This window comes from Emys orbicularis, chromosome 6 (assembly GCF_028017835.1).
Source record: "Emys orbicularis isolate rEmyOrb1 chromosome 6, rEmyOrb1.hap1, whole genome shotgun sequence".
NCBI lineage: Eukaryota > Metazoa > Chordata > Testudines > Emydidae > Emys > Emys orbicularis.
Genome location: NC_088688.1, coordinates 134,952,056 through 134,969,712, shown reverse-complemented (window position 1 = coordinate 134,969,712; position 17,657 = coordinate 134,952,056). Strand labels below are relative to the sequence as shown.

The following is a 17,657-nucleotide window of genomic DNA, read 5'->3' as shown; positions in this document are numbered from 1 at the left end:
GTCGCCCTAAGTAATGCAGCGTCTGCACTCACACTGTCGACCCAAGAAGATCAACTTTGGCTCTATGCCGCTCTTGGAGGTGGTGTTAAGTCCGGGTAAAAGGGCACTTACATCCACAGGAGCCATATTTAAATGTAGACATGTGCAAACAAGCTGACGCAAGGCAGGTTTCGTTGACCTTGTTAACTTTGTAGTATAGACCAGGCCTCCCCGATAAAGAAGGGAAACAGTTAAAGTACTTGAAACTTAAAAAGTTGAGTAAAAGTTTATTTTTAACAATTTTTCTGATTCCTTTTTTCATTTGTTGTATAGAATTTTTATTGGGCGAAATCTCTGCTAGCCAGCTTTGGGTGGTGTTAAAGATGGCATTATCTGTCCTAGCTGCAGGAAGGAGAGTCAGTTTTGTACAGTCTTGAGTTGTTGAACTTTGATTCTGTTTCCTTTAACCCAAAGCCAGGAAGATGTACACACAAGTATAAGAGGAGGATAGCAGGGATGGAAAACCAAGCCTGTCTCCTTGGCAGCCTCCCTGCAGGGAGGGCAAAGACACAGCATGCAATCTTACTAGCCACTTCAAGACCTGGCAAGCTCTTACCAGGGTCGGGCTGGCTGGCCTCTGTTCACAGCAGGGTTGTAAAAGGTGGCTTTGTCTTGGTTGGCCAAGCCAGACTCTGCTTGGGCAGAAGGCAAAGATAGGCAAGAGGAGAAATTAGATGGGGGAGGAAAATGCCATAATAGGGAAGGGGCAACAGTAGGAACTTGAATTTTACATCTCCCCAGGAATTGTGGAGGATTTAGCTGAAGCTGGTGGAGGTGGTGATGTCATTTGTTTCCCCCTTTCTAGTTGGTATGGCTTTAAAGTTCAGGCCAACAAAGAACCGGTGGTATGATGGTAGTTCCCAGGGTCCCAGTCAAGGGAGGAGTCAGTCAGGATGGTGAAACTCACTCCCTCAAGCTGTTGGGTCCACAAGTCTTAGTTATTCAATCCAGCAGCTGCCAATAAGTGATCTCTCCTTCCCACACTAGAAAAGCAATGCCCAAAAGGGGATTGGAACCTCCTCCTACTGGAATTGCCTAGTGAAGACATGAATATAATTGGAATTGGAGTAGACCTCTCCTTTTGTTTCTAGAATCCCTTGGCTCATTGGTATGACAATCTGTGACCTCACCAGGAGCCCTGAGTCACAGGTCTCCCAGCCTGAATGTGCTTCCTTCTCTTTGTACTACAGTCAGTCTACAGCTTCTGCCTGTTTTATTTAACAGGCTGACTATTCTTTTTAATGACAGGTTTCAGAGTAGCAGCCATGTTAGTCTGTATCCGCAAAAAAGAACAGGAGTACTTGCCATACTCTATCAAAGAAACTGAAGAACCACCTGATCAGCATCCTATACAGCAAACAGAAAAACATCAAAAAAGAGCTCTCCAACCTGGAGACTCTCATAAATAACCAAACTTCCACACAAATGGACTTCGCTAAAATAAGAGAGGAGATCTACATTACACACTTCACCTCTCTACAAAGGAAAAAGGACTGTAAGCTGTCTAAAATCCTACCTGCCACATGGGGCCACAACAGTGGTACCCCTAACCCACCCAGCAATATCGTCAATCTATCCAACTACACACTCAGCCCAGCAGAAGAGTCTGTCCTATCTCGGGGACTCTTTTTCTGCCCTGCCACCCCCACAAACATGATACAGTTCTGCGGCGATCTGGAAGCCTACTTTCGCCGTCTCCGACTCAAAGAATACTTTCAAGATAACACTGAACAGCACACTGATACACAGATACCCTCCCACCAACAGCACAAGAAGAAGAACTCCACATGGACTCCTCCTGAGGGTCGAAATGACAGTTTGGACCTATACATAGAATGCTTCCGCTGACGTGCACAGGCAGAAATTGTGAAAAAACAACATCGCTTGCCTCATAACCTAAGTCATGCAGAATGCAATGCCATCTACAGCCTCAGAAACCACCCTGACATTATCATCAAAGAGGCTGATAAAGGAGGTGCTGTTGTCATCATGAACAGGTCTGACTACCAGAAGGAGGCTGCCAGACAACTCTCCAATATCAAATTCTACAGGCCACTTTCCTCAGATCCCACTGAGGAATACACTAAGAAACTGCACCATCTACTCAGGACACTCCCTACACTAACACAGGAACAAATCAACATACCCTTAGAGCCCCGACCGGGGTTATTCTATCTACTACCCAAGATCCACAAACCCGGAAATCCTGGACGCCCTATCATCTCTTGGCACCCTCACTGAAGGACTGTCTGGATATGTGGACTCCCTACTCAGACCCTATGCCACCAGCACTCCCAGCTATCTCTGTGACACCACTGATTTCCTGAGAAAACTTCAATGCATTGGTGATCTTCCAGAAAACACCATCCTAGCCACCATGGATGTAGAGGCTCTCTACACAAACATCGCACACACAGATGGAATACAAGCTGTCAGGAACAGTATACCTGATGATGCCACAGTGCAACTGGCTGCTGAGCTCTGTGACTTTATCCTCACAAACAACTATTTCAAATTTGATGACAACATATACCTCCAGACCAGTGGCACCGCTATGGGCACCCGCATGGCCCCACAATATGCCAACATTTTTATGGCTGACCTGGAACAACGCTTTCTCAGCTCTCGTCCGCTCATACCCCTTCTCTACCTACGCTACATTGATGACATCTTCATCATCTGGACCCATGGGACGGAGACTGGAAAAATTTCACCACGATTTCAACGGCTTCCACCCCACCATCAACCTCAGCCTGGACCAATCTACCCGGGAGGTCCACTTCCTAGACACCACGGTGCAAGTAAGTGATGGTGACGTTAACACCACCCTATACCGAAAACCCACCGACCGCTACGCCTACCTTCATGCCTCCAGCTTCCATCCCGGACACACCACACGATCCATTGTCTACAGCCAAGTACTGAGATACAACCGTATCTGCTCCAACCCCTCAGACAGAGACCAACACCTACAAAATCTTCACCAAGCATTCTCAAAACTACGATACCCGCATGAGGAAATAAGGAAACAGATCAACAGAGCCAGACGTGTACCCAGAAGCCTGCTACTGCAAGACAAGCCCAAGAAAGAAACCAATAGAACTCCACTGGCCATCACATACAGTCCCCAGCTAAAACCTCTCCAACGTATCATCAGTGATCTACAACCCATCCTGGACAATGATCCCTCTCTTTCACAGACCTTGGGAGGCAGGCCAGTCCTCGCCCACAGACAACCTGCCAACCTTAAGCATATTCTCACCAGCAACCACACACTGCACCATAACAACTCTAACTCAGGAACCAATCCATGCAACAAACCTCGATGCCAACTCTGCCCACATATCTACACCAACACCACCATCACAGGACCTAACCTGATCAGCTACAATATCACCGGTTCAGTTCATCTGCAAATTTGACACCATCAGCTCAGGATTAAACAAAGACTGTGAATGGCTAGCCAACTACAAAAGCAGTTTCTCCTCCCTTGGTGTTCACACCTCAACTGCTAGAAGAGGGCCTCATCCTCCCTGATTGAACTAACTTTATTATCTCTAGCCTTACTCACTCTTGCTTGCATATTTATACCTGCCCCTGGAAATTTCCACTACATGCATCCGAAGAAGTGGGTATTCACCCACGAAAGCTCATGCTCCTATACGTCTGTTAGTCTATAAGGTGCCATAGGACTCTTTTGCTGCTTTTACAGATCCAGACTAACACGGCTACCCCTTTGATACAGGAGTACTTGTGGCACCTTAGAGACTAACACATTTATTTGAGCATAAGCTTTCGTGGGCTACAGCTCACTTCTTCGGATGCATCTTTTTAAATCTCTCACCTGCTTTGGACAACTAAAAATACAAGCCTCTGCACAACATTGTGGTGCTTGCTTTCTGTTTGACAAGCAATAAATGGCAAATTTCTGTTGGAGCATCCTCTGCTGAAATGTTTGATGAAAGGATTCCTTCACCCTCCAGAAGTGTGTCCTACGCAGCCAAGCGATCTCAGTCTGACCTCAGGAAATATAGAGACTTCAGGGAGTTAGGGATGTGTTTTCTACATCCTCTCCTTGCAAGTGGCTTTCTGGGTGAAATCACCTTAGCTGGGTAAGTGAGCACCAAAGGCTTTGACAGCTTTTTGCCTCTTCATTATTTCTGTTAAAGCAAGGTGGTCATTAGTCTCCTCCTAGAACGTTTGCTGAATGCAGTCTCTGAGCGTGTCTGCTGCAGCCTAGTGGCTCCTTACCTTAGGCGGCCAGTCTGCATAAATCAAGATTGGATGTTTCTCTAAAAGATCCGTTCTAGTTCAAAGGAATTATTGTGGGGCAGTTCTCTGGCCTGTGTTATACAGGAGGTCAGACTAGATGCTCATAGTGCTCCCTTCGGGCCTTGGCATTTATAGATCTATAAACCAGATGTGGAAAGGCCTGTTTGTTATCTCACTGCAAATGCAAGTTTTTGTAAATTATCTTGGTTATGCTGCCTGCAGAGAAGTGCCCAGAGGGTGGGATATATTGATCCAAATACTTCACAGGTGGTAGTAAAATGTGTTGAGTATGGCTTATAGGTGACTTATATAGTCAAATAGAAAATCTCAAGACTCTTTCCACCACTGTCTCTCAGATAAGTGTTTATTGCTTGGTAATCAGTCAATGTCGATCTCTGGAGGTATGTTTATGATGGGGGAAAAAATAGTGTACTTAACAGTCACTGGAGAGCTCCAAATGTATTTTCTCCACAGATCCGTACTCACCCTTCCTACATCCCTGCTTTGGAAATAAGGAGTAAGTTTAGCCCTGCCTTGTTTCAGAGGTGCACTCTGTACATCTGTATGTACATTGGCCCCATACCACACTAACTGCTTTTGAATGGTTCTGCGACACTAGCATGGAGCATATAAGTGTGGATTAGTGAAGCCAAATATTTAGATAATTCAAGTTGATTATTTTTATTAATGATGTTCCAGGAAACCCCAGTCAATGGTAAATAACCTTGATTTCTCTCTCTCTACTAGGTTTACAAAGATGAAAGGGTTGTAATCATTAAGGATAAATATCCCAAAGCTCGTTACCACTGGCTAATCTTACCCTGGGACTCCATCTCCAGTCTAAAATCAGTAACAAAAGAGCATCTTGAATTACTAGAACACATGCATGCTGTTGGGGAAAAGCTGATCCAACAATGCCTGGATAAAGATCGCTTGGAGTTCAGATTGGGTTACCATGCAGTTCCCAGCATGAGGTAAGGCTAGATTGTTCAGCCAGTTTTATTTCTGTCATCTGCTGGAGGTGGTCTAGATTTCATGCCTATATAGCCAGGTTGTGTACTGGACTCGAGCCTTTTTGATTTACTGAGATAAGGCCTTATTTTGAAAATTTGCAAAATGAAATTCTCTTGATTTATGATGTGTTTGTGTCTCGAGAAACAGGAATGTTGGATGTCATTAAGAGGTGTAGAGTCCAGACCATTTAAACCAGGGGGTCTCAAACTGGGGGTTGAGACCCCTCAGGGGGTCGCAAGGTTATTACATGGGGGGTCACGAGCTGTCAGCCTCCACCCCAAACCCCACTTTGCCTCCAGCATTTATAATGGTGTTAAATATATTAAAAAGTGTTTTTAATTTATTAGGGGGGGGTCGCACTCATAGGTTTGCTATGTGAAAGGGGTCACCAGTATAAAAGTTTGAGAACCACTGATTTAAACCATATAAAAGTTAAACAGGTGGTATTAGCTATCCTTTATTATTCTCAAGATTTTTTTTTTTGCTTACTCAAAAATATATAATCACATTTTTAAAAGTAAGTAGAAAATTTTTATAAGAAAATGGCAACTTTTTATTAATCTTCTAGAAGTCAGAAGTAGACTTTTCTTTGAAACCTACATGAAGGCTTGCTCTCCTAACACTGGTAAAAATTGGAGCAGAGTGGTGAATGTTCCAGTTTATGGTGCAGACTGGTTCTTTGAGTAGATTTAGCCGTGTATGCATCTAGCACGTCCGAGCTGGAGAATTTTGCCTAGCAGTACTAATAAGGGGGCAGCACTTGCACCTTGTGGCCATAGCCCTTCCCCATGCTACATGATGTGGCACTATCTCGACCCCCCCTTAGTTCGTTCTTACCGTCCGTCCCTGGCTGGAATGGGAGTGCTGTGTAGTTCTTAACCTCACAATTCCCCATCCTTTGACTTAGTTGCATATAGTTAGCTGGTACCCTTAGTATTAGTGTTAGCTGGCTTAGTAAAGTGTTTTCCCTGGTGATACCCTCACCAGGATTTAAACATCTGTTGTGTGTGGGGGGGGAATCCCCAACAACGACCCTCACACAAGGTGCTTGCTCTGCTTAGGCGAGGCTCACGTCAAAGAGTGGTTTTCAATTTTGTAAATTGTTCACAAAATGGACTCAAGTGGCTAGAGACTTTTGCGTGAAGCAGAGCCTTCTCAAGCAGGCCACGAGGCCTGTTTCAGTACCAAGGCCTACGTCAGATCAGAGGTTGCCATCAGTGAGTGGTACTGGCTCATGCTCTGGAGCCACTGCCTCTCCAAAGAGGTGTAGAAACCACTCTCCTTTGAACGCGCCAAAGAAAAGATCTCAAGACCAAGCATGACCACTCCAGACCTCAAGGAGACTCTTCTTACTCCTCCAGGAAAAGTATGGCTACTGCTGGCACGCGGGATGGAGCATCTGTTCAACCACTCCCTAGTACCACATAGGGATGTGAGAGGCCCCGTATCGCTGACTCTGGTTCCAGCACCAGGGCGTCCGTTGAGTCCGGTGCTGACATTGACGGTGTCCACATCAGCAGCATATCAGGTGGCAGCGATGGTGGACCTCCTCTGCCTTTCCATCCCGAGCTCTGCTTTGGTTCAGGACTTCTCCAAGGCTATGTCATCCGCAGCTTCGCTGTCCGGACAGGCTGCTGAACCTTTGGGTCTGTTGGTACTGCATCCTGATGTTGCCTTACCACCAACTGTGGAACTGAGTCTGGTGCCGGGCTCAGCACAATGGATCTCGTTGGCACCAGAAAACTCCTTAGCACCGCTGCATGTCATGCTACTGATATTATTGTGGTGGCACTCCCTGCCCTCCACCTCTGCACTGTCTGCTGCTTTGGTACTGCTGCTGATTTTGGGACTGATGTCACTCCCAGCACTGGAGACAATGGAGGCATACTGACTGCTGGCTGTGCCGTTTTCACTGTTGGCACAGGTTCCTCCCTTGCTTTGGATGATGGATGATTGGACCGGTTGCTTGCACTTTGGGTCTGGCTCCAATCACTTGGCCTACACCGGGAACTGTTCTGTTCATGTAGCAGCATGGATACAGAGATAGGCACTCTTCCTGCAGTCAGGACAGGGGCCCCTGGCCTGGTGCCCACTGGTCACCCATGCCTTACCCTTATGCCCAGTGACCCCCATGGAACCTGTGGGACACTCCTCGTTCAGAAGTTGCGCTTCTATTCTCACTCCTAGGCAAGATCACCAGGCATGCTGTTGGCTGAGACTGTTGACCCACTGCAAGTTCAGGCACCAGTTGTCCTCCCCTTGTGGAGCCTCTGGAATTGTCCCATCCAGGTCCGCCAGTTCATCAACGGGACCTGTCATTCGCTCAGTTAACTGCCTTTTCATCATCCCTGAACAATTCAGCCGTGCCTGGCTCTTCCTCCCCTTCAATGCCTGAGGACTTCAAGGACTACCGGGACTCTCTGCAGCATCTGGCTGCTTCCCTGGGCATCCAGGTGGAGTTCCTGCAGGAGAACACCCATTAGTTGCTGGACATCCTGCAGCCATCTGCCCTAGGGAGAGTGTCCCTCCCCATTAACGATGCACTCTTAGAGCCTGCAAAGGTTCTTTGGAGCAAACCGGCTTCAATGCTGCCTACAGCGAAGTATTTGGAGAAATGCTACTTTGTCCTGATGCAGGGGTTTGACTCCCGCCCAGATCCTAATTCTTTGGTTGTAACTGCAGTGAATGACAAAGCTTGGCAGGGCAGATTTAAGTCTGCTCCTAAGAATAAGGACTCTAATAGAGTGGACTTAGTGGGTAGAAAGAACTACACCACCTCTTCCCTACAAATGCGGATTGTCAACCAACAGGTATTGTTGTTCAAATACTATTTTGTAAATTGGATGACTGTCTAAATTTACAGACCAGCTGCCTGAAACTCCAGGGAGGAATTTCGGGCATTTATTGCCGAGGGCTTCTTGGTGCCCAGAACGTTGCTACACTTTGTACTAGATGTAGTGAATACTTCAGCCAGAGTGATGGCCTCAGTGGTAACCATGAGGAGGGCACCCCGGCTGCAAAATTTGGGTATTGCTCCAGATGTGCAGCAGGCTATATAGGACTTGCCCTTCAATGGTCAGGTCCTCTTTTCAAATAAAACTGAAATCCTTGGAGGATTCTAGGGCTACTGTATGTTCCTTGGGGGAGTATACACAGGCAGTGCAAAATTGCCAGTATGGTGGTCAGCAGCAACAATCCTGCCTGCAATGCCTCTTTGGGCAATCTTTTCCTCCCCTGAGAAAGTGGAACTACCCCAGAAAGGGGCCTAGGTCCAGGGGCAGAGACATTCAGGTTCTGGGTTCAGCCAGTTGACATGCTGTCCCCAAGCACCCGTTTTGACTCGTTTGTCCAGAGCAGCGGTCCAGTCGTGACTTCCACTGCTCTGGTCCCTGCCATTTGGGGACAGGCTAGCTCACTTTCACAATGTTTGGTGCTCAGTTACCACCGACCGCTGGGCCCTAAACACCATCACATTGGGCTATGCTATCCAATTCTCCTGCACCCTGCCTCCCCACTCTCTCTCTCTCTTCCTCCTCAGGGACCCCTCTCATGAGATACTGCTCCTCGAGCAGGTCTGGTCGCTACTGGCTTTGGGAGTTGTGGATGAGGTCCCTCTGGAGTGTCAGTGTTAAGGTTTTTATTCATGGTACTTTCTGGTTCCCAAATCTGGTTCCCTATCCTCAATCTCTACAACCTCAACAAATCTATCAGATACCTCAGGTTCTGTATGGTCCCCCTCAGCATCCCTCCCCATGTTGACTCAAAACAACTGGTTTGCTGCTCTGGACCTTCAGGACACTTACTTCCATGTGGCGATTCTCCCAAGCTACTGAAGATTTTTCCAATTTGTCATGGTGAACCACCATTTTCAGTGCATATCCTTCCTTTCAGTCTGTCTTCTGCTCCTCCCAGGTTTTTACCCAATGTATGGTCGTGGTGACAGCGTACCTCAGGAAGAAGGGGGGGTATCCTTGACTTCCCGTATCTGGACAACTGGCTACTAAGGGGCAGGTCCAGAGAAGAAATTTTTTCTCACATACACGTTATGCTGTGCTTACTCAACCCTCTGGATCTAATCCTAAACACTGAAAAGTCAACATTGGTCTCCACTCAGAAAATTGAGTTCATTGGGGCCCTAATAGACTGAGAGTTCGAGAGCATTTTTGCTGACTGACCATTTTCAGATGATTTGGTGCCTTTGTCTCAGTCTGCAGTCTCAACCTTCCATGACAGTTCGGAAGTGCCCGAAGCTCTTGGGCCACGTCTGCATTCACTCAGGTGGTTGCGTCTTCGCCACCTTCAAATGTAGCTCAAGAGCAGCCTACCGTCCAACCCTTCACCCTTTGGGCAGTTTGCTCTGCCTCCCTCCATTGATCCTAGACTCCATCCTGGCAGATGGTTCAGGACGTTCCCTTCATCTGGCCCTTACCGAGGGGTGAAGGTAACATAGAAGACTTACCGGTGTGGGGGCCTGGCTCCAGCCGCTTTTAAATTGCTGGGTCCGGGGCAGCTGCCCGTCCCCCGTTGGGGGGGGGAGGGCAAAAGGCAGCGCTTTAACGTTGGCTGCATATGGGACGGTACCAGCAGCCACTTCTTACCTGTACTGGCCCACTTTCACCCCTGCCCTTACCCACTAGGATTGTTGTCACTGATGCCTCCCTCTGGGGTTGCTGAGAGTCCACGGTCTGTGGTCGGGGCAGGAAGCTTCGCTCCTGCATATCGATGTGCTGGAGCTTTGGGCCATCACGATACCTGTTACACTTTGCTAGACTGCATCAGGGGCTCAGTGGTTCATGTATTTACTTACCATACAACTGCGATGTATTATTATATAGGCAAGGAGTGTGCTGTGCCAGGAGGCAATCAGGCTGTGGCTGTTCTGCATCGCAGAGTACCACTCTGATAGTCGATCCCTTACCCCACTTCCTGAGAGTGGTGCTTGCGAGTCACTAAGTGGAATGCATGGCTGTATCTACTCAAAGAAGAAGAAATGTTTACTCGTGTAACTGTTGTTGTTTGAGATGTGATGCAGACGTGTATTCTACGACCCAGCCTCCATCCCCTCTGCATCTATGGGCATTCGGTGTGAAGGAAGGGTCAAGGCAGCACCACTTCATATAGCCAGAGGAGGGGGTATAGTCGTAAGGCGCAAGTGCCGCCCCCTATGGGTACTGTTAGGCAAAATTTGCTGGCTCCTGTGCACTGGGCATGCACACACCTAAGTGGAATACATGTCTGTATCACATCTCGAAGAACTACATTTTGTCTTGAGCCTTGACCAAGTCTTTAACCCGGTTACAAAGCACAGTTATGGTCCAGGCTCTGTACTACAAATTACAGCTGGTTTATGGGATGACCATGTTGCAACCAGGTTGTCAGAGGTGGTTGAATTTGTAGTACAGATAGAGCCAAAGGCTCCGACTCAAATATAAACTTGGGCTAAAGTGCTTTCCTAAGTCCCCCGACGTAATGTTTCCAGCAAAGACGTGTGTGTGTGTGTGTGTGTGTGTGTGTGTGCGCACACACACACACCCCCACACACCCTCCCCGCTGAGTGTGTGGCATTCATTGGAGTTGCACTATTAGTAATTCTGGACTGCACTCCTTTCTGCCTCCGAATCACCTTGTTTTATCCTACACCACCTTGTGAGTTGCCTTCCTTGCTAACGCCATCTTCATCAGTGCCTAAGTTAACTCCCGGTGAGTTACCATTTACAGCTGTTTGATCCCCACATGTAACTAACATCCCTGACGAATATGTCCCCGAGACATCCCGAGGAGCTGGATCTGTTTAGGGCAGGTGTGAACTTGTGCCACAGTGCTTAGTAGGGAAACACTCTTATCTAGCTAACGTTGGTGTAATTCTTTTGTAAATGTAAAATCATGATTACTTGTGTTTCAGTCACGTACATCTCCATGTAATCAGCCAGGATTTTGATTCCCCTTGCCTTAAAAACAAAAAGCACTGGAATTCTTTTACTACAGAATACTTCTTAAACTCTCAAGGTAAAGACTTTATAAAATTTACTCCATGATGTATAATTTTATCATTTTCATGTATTTTCAAAGCTAATGTAAATCTTAAACAGTGTGTTAGAAAAAGTGGAAGGTCCTGCTTAGTTTTGGATATTGGGTAACATTGGTTTTCTGATAAAACTAACACAGCATTTGATTGGCTTATGTTTAATAATGGGACAGGCTCTTCTAATTCCAGGTGGAATATCTGAAGAAAGAATGTGGAATGTTGGGGTAGAATAATCCTATTCTGCAGTGATAAAATGCTGTATAGGTAAAGCAGTGTGCACACTCTTCATAGTGCTGAGAGTGCACTTTGTTCTGATACCAAATGTCTTTGTTTCTTTCAGATGTGATAGAGATGGTAAAGACCAAAGAAAAAGTTCTGGTTAAAGATGGGACTTCTGAGCTCCTCAAGTTGCCCCTCAGATGTCATGTGTGCAAGCAACACCAGTCTACCATCCCACAGCTAAAGGAACATCTCAAGAAACATTGGCCAAAGTAACTGTAAAAATCACTCTGAAATCTGATCAGTCTAAGGCTAAAAACAATCCCCCAAAACTTTTTGTCAAGTTGCATAGACTTTTGTGTTAGCTGAATTACAAATTCAACACTGGAAAGGTTCCTCGCTAGTACAAACGGCATACGACTGACACTTTTGTAACAACTTTTCAGAAGACAAATAAAGCAGCCTCAAGTTCAGTATTTTGTAGATTCGTTGTGAACTATCAGTCCTGCAGTGTATCTGACTGGGAAGTCTCTCAAGGGTTTTCTGGGGGTAAATGTGGCGGCTTCTTATGCAAAATTCTGCTAAGCACCTGATACAGATTTAATAGATTCCAAGGCCAGAAGGGACCCTTGGGATCATCTAGGCTGACCTCCTGTATAGCCTGGGCCAGAGACCTGCCCCACAATAATGCTTAGAGCCGAGCTTTTAGAAAAAATATCGCACCTTGATTTAGAAATTGTCAATGATGAAGAATCCACCACAACCCTTGGTAGGATGTTCCAATAGTTAATTATGCTCACCGTTAAAAATGTATGCCTTATTTCCCATCTGAATTTGTCTAGCTTCAACTTCCAGCCTTTGGATTGTGTTACAAGTAGGGCTGCCAAGCGATTAAACAACAAGAGAATACCATTTGTTTTAAATATTTTTGGATGCTTACTACATCTTGAAATATATTAATTTCAGTTACAACACAGAATACAAAGTGTACAGTGCTCATTTTATATTTATTTTTCATTACAAATATTTGCAATGTAAAAAACAGAAATTGTATTTTTCAATTCACCTCATACAAGTACTGTAGTGCAATCTCTTTATCATGAAAGTTGAACTTACAAATGTAGAATTTTGTACCAAAAAAACTGTATTCAAAAACAAAACAATGTAAAACTTTTTAGCCCCTACAAGTCCACTCAGTCCTACTTCTTGGTCAGCCAATCACTCAGACAAACAAGGTTGGTTGTAATTTGCAGGAGATAATGCTGCCTGCTTCTTGTTTGCAATGTCACATGAAAGTGAGAACAGGCGTTCTCATGGCACTGTTGTAGCCGGCGTTGCAAGATATTTACGTGCCAGATGCACTGAAGATTCGTATGTCCCTTCATGCTTCAACCACCATTCCAGGGGACATGCGTCCATGCTGATGATGGGTTCTGCTTGATAATGATCCAAAGCAGTACAGACCGACGCATGTTCATTTTCATCATCTGAGTCAGATGCCACCAGCAGAAGGTTGATTTTCTTTTTTGGTGGTTCGGGTTGTGTAGTTTCTGCATCAGAGTGTTGCTCTTTTAAGATTTCTGAAAGCATGCTCCACACCTCGTCCCTCTCCGATTTTGGAAGGCACTTCAGATTCTTAAACCTTGGGTCAAGTGCTATAGCTATCTTTACAAATCTCATGTTGGTACCTTCTTCGCATTTTTGAAATCTGCAGTGAAAGTGTTCTTAAAATGAACAACATGTGCTGGGTCATCATCCGAGACTGCTATAACATGAAATATATGGCAGAATGTGGGTAAAACAGAGCAGGAGACCTACAATTCTCCCCAAAGGAGTACAATCACAAATTTAATTGACACATTATTTTTTTTAACGAGTATCATCAGCATGGAAGCATGTCCTCTGGAACGATGGCCGAAGCACGAAGAGGCGCATGAATCGTTAGCGCATCTGGCACATAAATATCTTGCGACGCCAGCTACAACAGTGCCATGAGAATGCCTGTTCCCACTTTCAAGTGACGTAATTAAGAAGCAGGCAGCAGTATCTCCCGTCAATGTCTTAGCGATTGGCAGAATAAGAAGTAGGACTGAGCGGACTTGTAGGCTCTAAAGTTTTACACTGTTTTGTTTTTGAGCGTAGTTATGTAACCAAAAAAAAAAAAATCTGCATTTGTAAGTTACACTTTCATGATAAAGAGATTGCACTTCAGTACTTGTATGAGGTGAACTGAAAAATACTATTTCTTTTCTTTATCATTTTTACAGTGCATATATTTGTAATAAAAAATAATATAAAGTGAGCACTGTGCACTTTGTATTTTGTGTTGTAATTGAAATCAATACTGAAAATATAGAAAAACATCCAAAAATGTTATAAATTTCAATTGGTATTCTATTGTTATAAGTGCAATTAATTGCGATTAATTTTTTTGAGTTAATCGCGTGAGTTAACTGCGATTAATTGACAGCCCTACTTGCAACCTTTCTCTGCTAGATTGAAAAGCCCATTATTAAGTATTTGTTCCTGGAAACGGACTCCCCTTTCCTCTCCAGGGAGACCCCGTGTGGTAAGCCCGCTTGGTGAAGTAAGCAGCATGCGCATCCACCAAGGTACTTTCACCATGTGTGTTTCTTTGTCTCCTCTTACGTTCCAGGTACAATACAACCATAGAGCAGCAGTAATGAGGAGCCTCTTCCTGCTCACTGGGTTAGCCTTTTATACTGCTTGGGTTCTTCAGTGGCTAAGCCAGTTACTTGTGAACATGTCAGGCTGTTAACAATGCCCTGTCATCCACCTCCTTCATTTTGTTTCCTCAGCTTGGTTAGGGCCCCTCTTTTCCACTAGGGCTCAGTTTTCTGTCTGACTGAGCTCTACCTTCCTTATGGAGGCGGCGATCTCTCACCGCCCCTGCAGTTCTCTAGTCTGCTTTTTCATGGGCCACCCATGGGGGCTTCCATCCTCCAGCCACAGAATAAGCACTCCTTAGGTGGGGGTTTACCCCACAACTCAATTTCCTCCCATGGGTCATCACACCAGGGACAGCCTACAGATCCTGGCTCTGGATTTGCTCCTTCCTTTGTAGAGCACACTGGGGTTTCTTCCCCAACAGACCCCTCCCACTCCAAGGGTCTCTGAGCCCCCTTAAGAGGCTTTGGGGGGTCACTCCCTCCTACAGTCCCCCTAACTGGGGTATCTGGGTTCACTTCCTGCCCTTTCTTCAGATTGTCCTTTATTTGGGTGACCCCTACTCCTTCATCCCCTTTTCCAGCTTCTTTGCCTGGTATTCCCCACCTAGGCCTTGCTTTCTTAGCTTGTTGGTATTTTTCTAGGGTTTTCGCTTTCCTGCTTCTCCTTTGCCCAGCCTTTCTGACCCACTTTCTTGTTATCTGTTTAGGGTTTTCTCAGATCGCACCTCGTGGGCTCTGGGTCCATGTTTAATCCCAGCCCCTCTTTTCCTCACTCCCCATTGAGGTTCCTTTCCCCAGGCCTCCTTTCTTCTCCTTAAAGGGAATGTGTTCCACACAGTCCCCATGACCACAGGATGGGGCAAGGTTTCCACTACCCTGACCCCTTTCTATTGGAACCTCCCACGTACCTTCCATGGGACTACTGCCACTGGATGATATTTTTTCTCCCTGTGTATGCATTCCACATATAGGGTTTCGCCCTCCCCAAACCACTGTGCTTTAATCAGCCTGAGTGAACAACCAGCTGCTAGGTCAATATCCTATAGCCTACGGCCCACCCTTACGGGGATTGTTTTCACACACTTCCTAGATGTCTCCATCACCCCAGTCTAGCTGCAAAATTCCCCCAGTCCACATTACATATAAGGGCAGTCCCACTTAATGTAGCATTTCCCCCCAGCAGTGGTAGCAAGTAATATCCCTGCTGGTTGACATGGCCTTTTTCTCCTCCTGTCTCTCACACCCAGACCTTCCTGCTTGAGGGATCTAGTCTCTCCCCCCTCACATTCCCTTCTTGTGGGGGGCGAGCCACTTTCCTGGGAAATTCTGCTTCAGCACACTTGGCCAGTTTTACTGCTGCATCCATTCTCTGGTTGGCCTCCTCATCCAGACCTTAGTGGTATCTGGGAGGCTCTGCATAAATTGGTCTAATATAACGGTATCCATGACCTCTTCCAAATCTTGCCCCTGTGGACTCAGCCGTTGGTTGGCCCAATCTCTCAACTTCTGTACGAAAGCTTTGGGCCCAACCCCGTAAGTCCATGTGGCTTCCCTAAATTTCTGTCTGTACCTTTTGTCCACAAGCCTACATAGTCCAGTATAGCACCCTTTAACGCTTCGTGATTTGTGGCCTGCTCTTCACTCAATGCCATGTAAGCAGATTGCGTTTCTCCCACCAGATAAGAGGCTAACCCCATAATACTTTATCTCAGCTTGCACTAGCAGTGATTCTCTCGAACATCCATAGGAACACTGGATTATCCCCAGGGCTCATTTAAAAGTTCAAGGCCTGCTCCCCCTTGGCAGGAATTGTTATGTTTTGTAATAACTGCTGCTGTACCTGGGTCTGCTCCTTCATGAACTCCTGAAACACATGCTGTTGCTCTGCCTGCCATCCCAGCAGATTGTCACTTGGTCTGTTGGAATGTCTGCAATGTCCTCCGCATCCCCTTCTGAGCATGAACTCCTCCATCTTTTCCAGATTGAGCCTGTCCTGTCACAGGCCACCTCTCAAGCCTTCCTGGTTGTGGCTGACAGATGGATCCTGGACAAGCCCACACTTGTGAACGGGCTTCCCCCTTCCTCTCCAAGAAAACCCTGGCTGGTCAGCCCACTTTGTGAATGAAGCAGTGCACAGGTCCACCAAGGTACCTTCACCTTGTGTGCTTGTTTGCCTCCTCTTACGCTCCAGGTACATTTCAACCACATAGCAGCAGTTCTAAGAAGCCCTTTCCTGCTCCCTGGATTAGCCTTTTTTATAGTGTCTGTTTTCCTTCCTGGGTTCTTCAGACGGTGGGCTAATTACTCATTAACTTGTCAGGCTACCAGCAGGTGTAAGTGCGCTCGTCTATTTCAACCGCACCCAGTACCCTAGGTGGTGTTGGTGATCAGGGTGCTGGCTTCCATAGAGCTTTGATCAGCACCATTACAGTTCCCCAGGTAGGTATTTATAGATTTGCGTGTATGGTGTGAGGGCACTTCCCTGTGGCTCCCAGTGATGTGTAAGTTGACTTCTCTCTTGGCTGTGTTCCTCTTACTGGGTCTGGCATGGTGATTGCCAAAATATTGTTAGAAAGTGATGTCCATTCAATCAAATGAAATCTCGGCTAAAAAGCCTCTGTGCCACCATACAAAATACCTAATGTAGCTCACTAAGATCATGCATGCTTAACTCTCACATTTAGCTGGGCAGCGGGCCTGAAAGTTTAACCCCTGCAGCGGTCTCTAGCCACAAGACCTAATTCTGAGAGGTGTTGAACACCCACAACGCTAGGCTTTAAAATCTGCCTGTCTTGCGTTTGATGTAGTTTATAACCCTGTTGTTTAACAAAGCATACCTTCTGCTGTAATAAGGGGGTCTGGTCTCTTCCTTTAGAGGGGCTCAATTCTGCAGTATTTTGTCAGAATCCAGGGCATTTATCCTCGTAGGACTCCTGCCGGAAGCCATGTATAGAACTTGTCTACATTAGACTGAGCAGGATGAATTGGTAACGCTATTGGCTTTGCCATTCACAGCAAAAGATTGCTTAAAATAACACTAGCTAAGACTAAGATACTGTTCTTCTGCTTCTTGTGAACACTGCAGAGGAATCATCCAGCCCAAGGGACCGATATTCTTGCACTTCTCATCAAGGACTGCTCTAGCCACGCACTGGCACTAATGGACTCTGAAGAGAGCCCCATCCTCCTTAGACAGCAGTCCCATGTCCCCTTCCCCTTTTAGACTGTGTAGAAACCAGTACTGGATCTTGCTGAAGGTATGTTTCATATTGATGTTGTGATGGACAATGGTGCTGTTCAGTAGGAGGCCGCCTCATTTTGGTGGTTTACAACAGTGTCCCTGTTGTACCTCACTGCATGCCAAACCTCTTCATTAACTCTGGCTGTTCGGGCTCTGT

General features: G+C 46.2%; 1 protein-coding gene across 3 annotated transcripts in view; it reads left to right on the top strand.

Moving 5' to 3' along the window:
• APTX (aprataxin) overlaps positions 1 to 12,036 on the top strand; it is a 33,700-nt gene extending 21,664 nt beyond the window's left edge. For all 3 annotated transcript variants that reach the window (XM_065405858.1, XM_065405859.1, XM_065405860.1), the window contains 3 exons: positions 5,059 to 5,285; positions 11,228 to 11,331; positions 11,691 to 12,036. In XM_065405858.1, coding sequence (XP_065261930.1) covers positions 5,059 to 5,285; positions 11,228 to 11,331; positions 11,691 to 11,845 — 486 coding nt within the window. In that variant the 3' untranslated portion in view covers positions 11,846 to 12,036. The remainder of the gene's footprint in view (positions 1 to 5,058; positions 5,286 to 11,227; positions 11,332 to 11,690) is intronic.
• Positions 12,037 to 17,657: the final 5,621 nt, after the last annotated feature.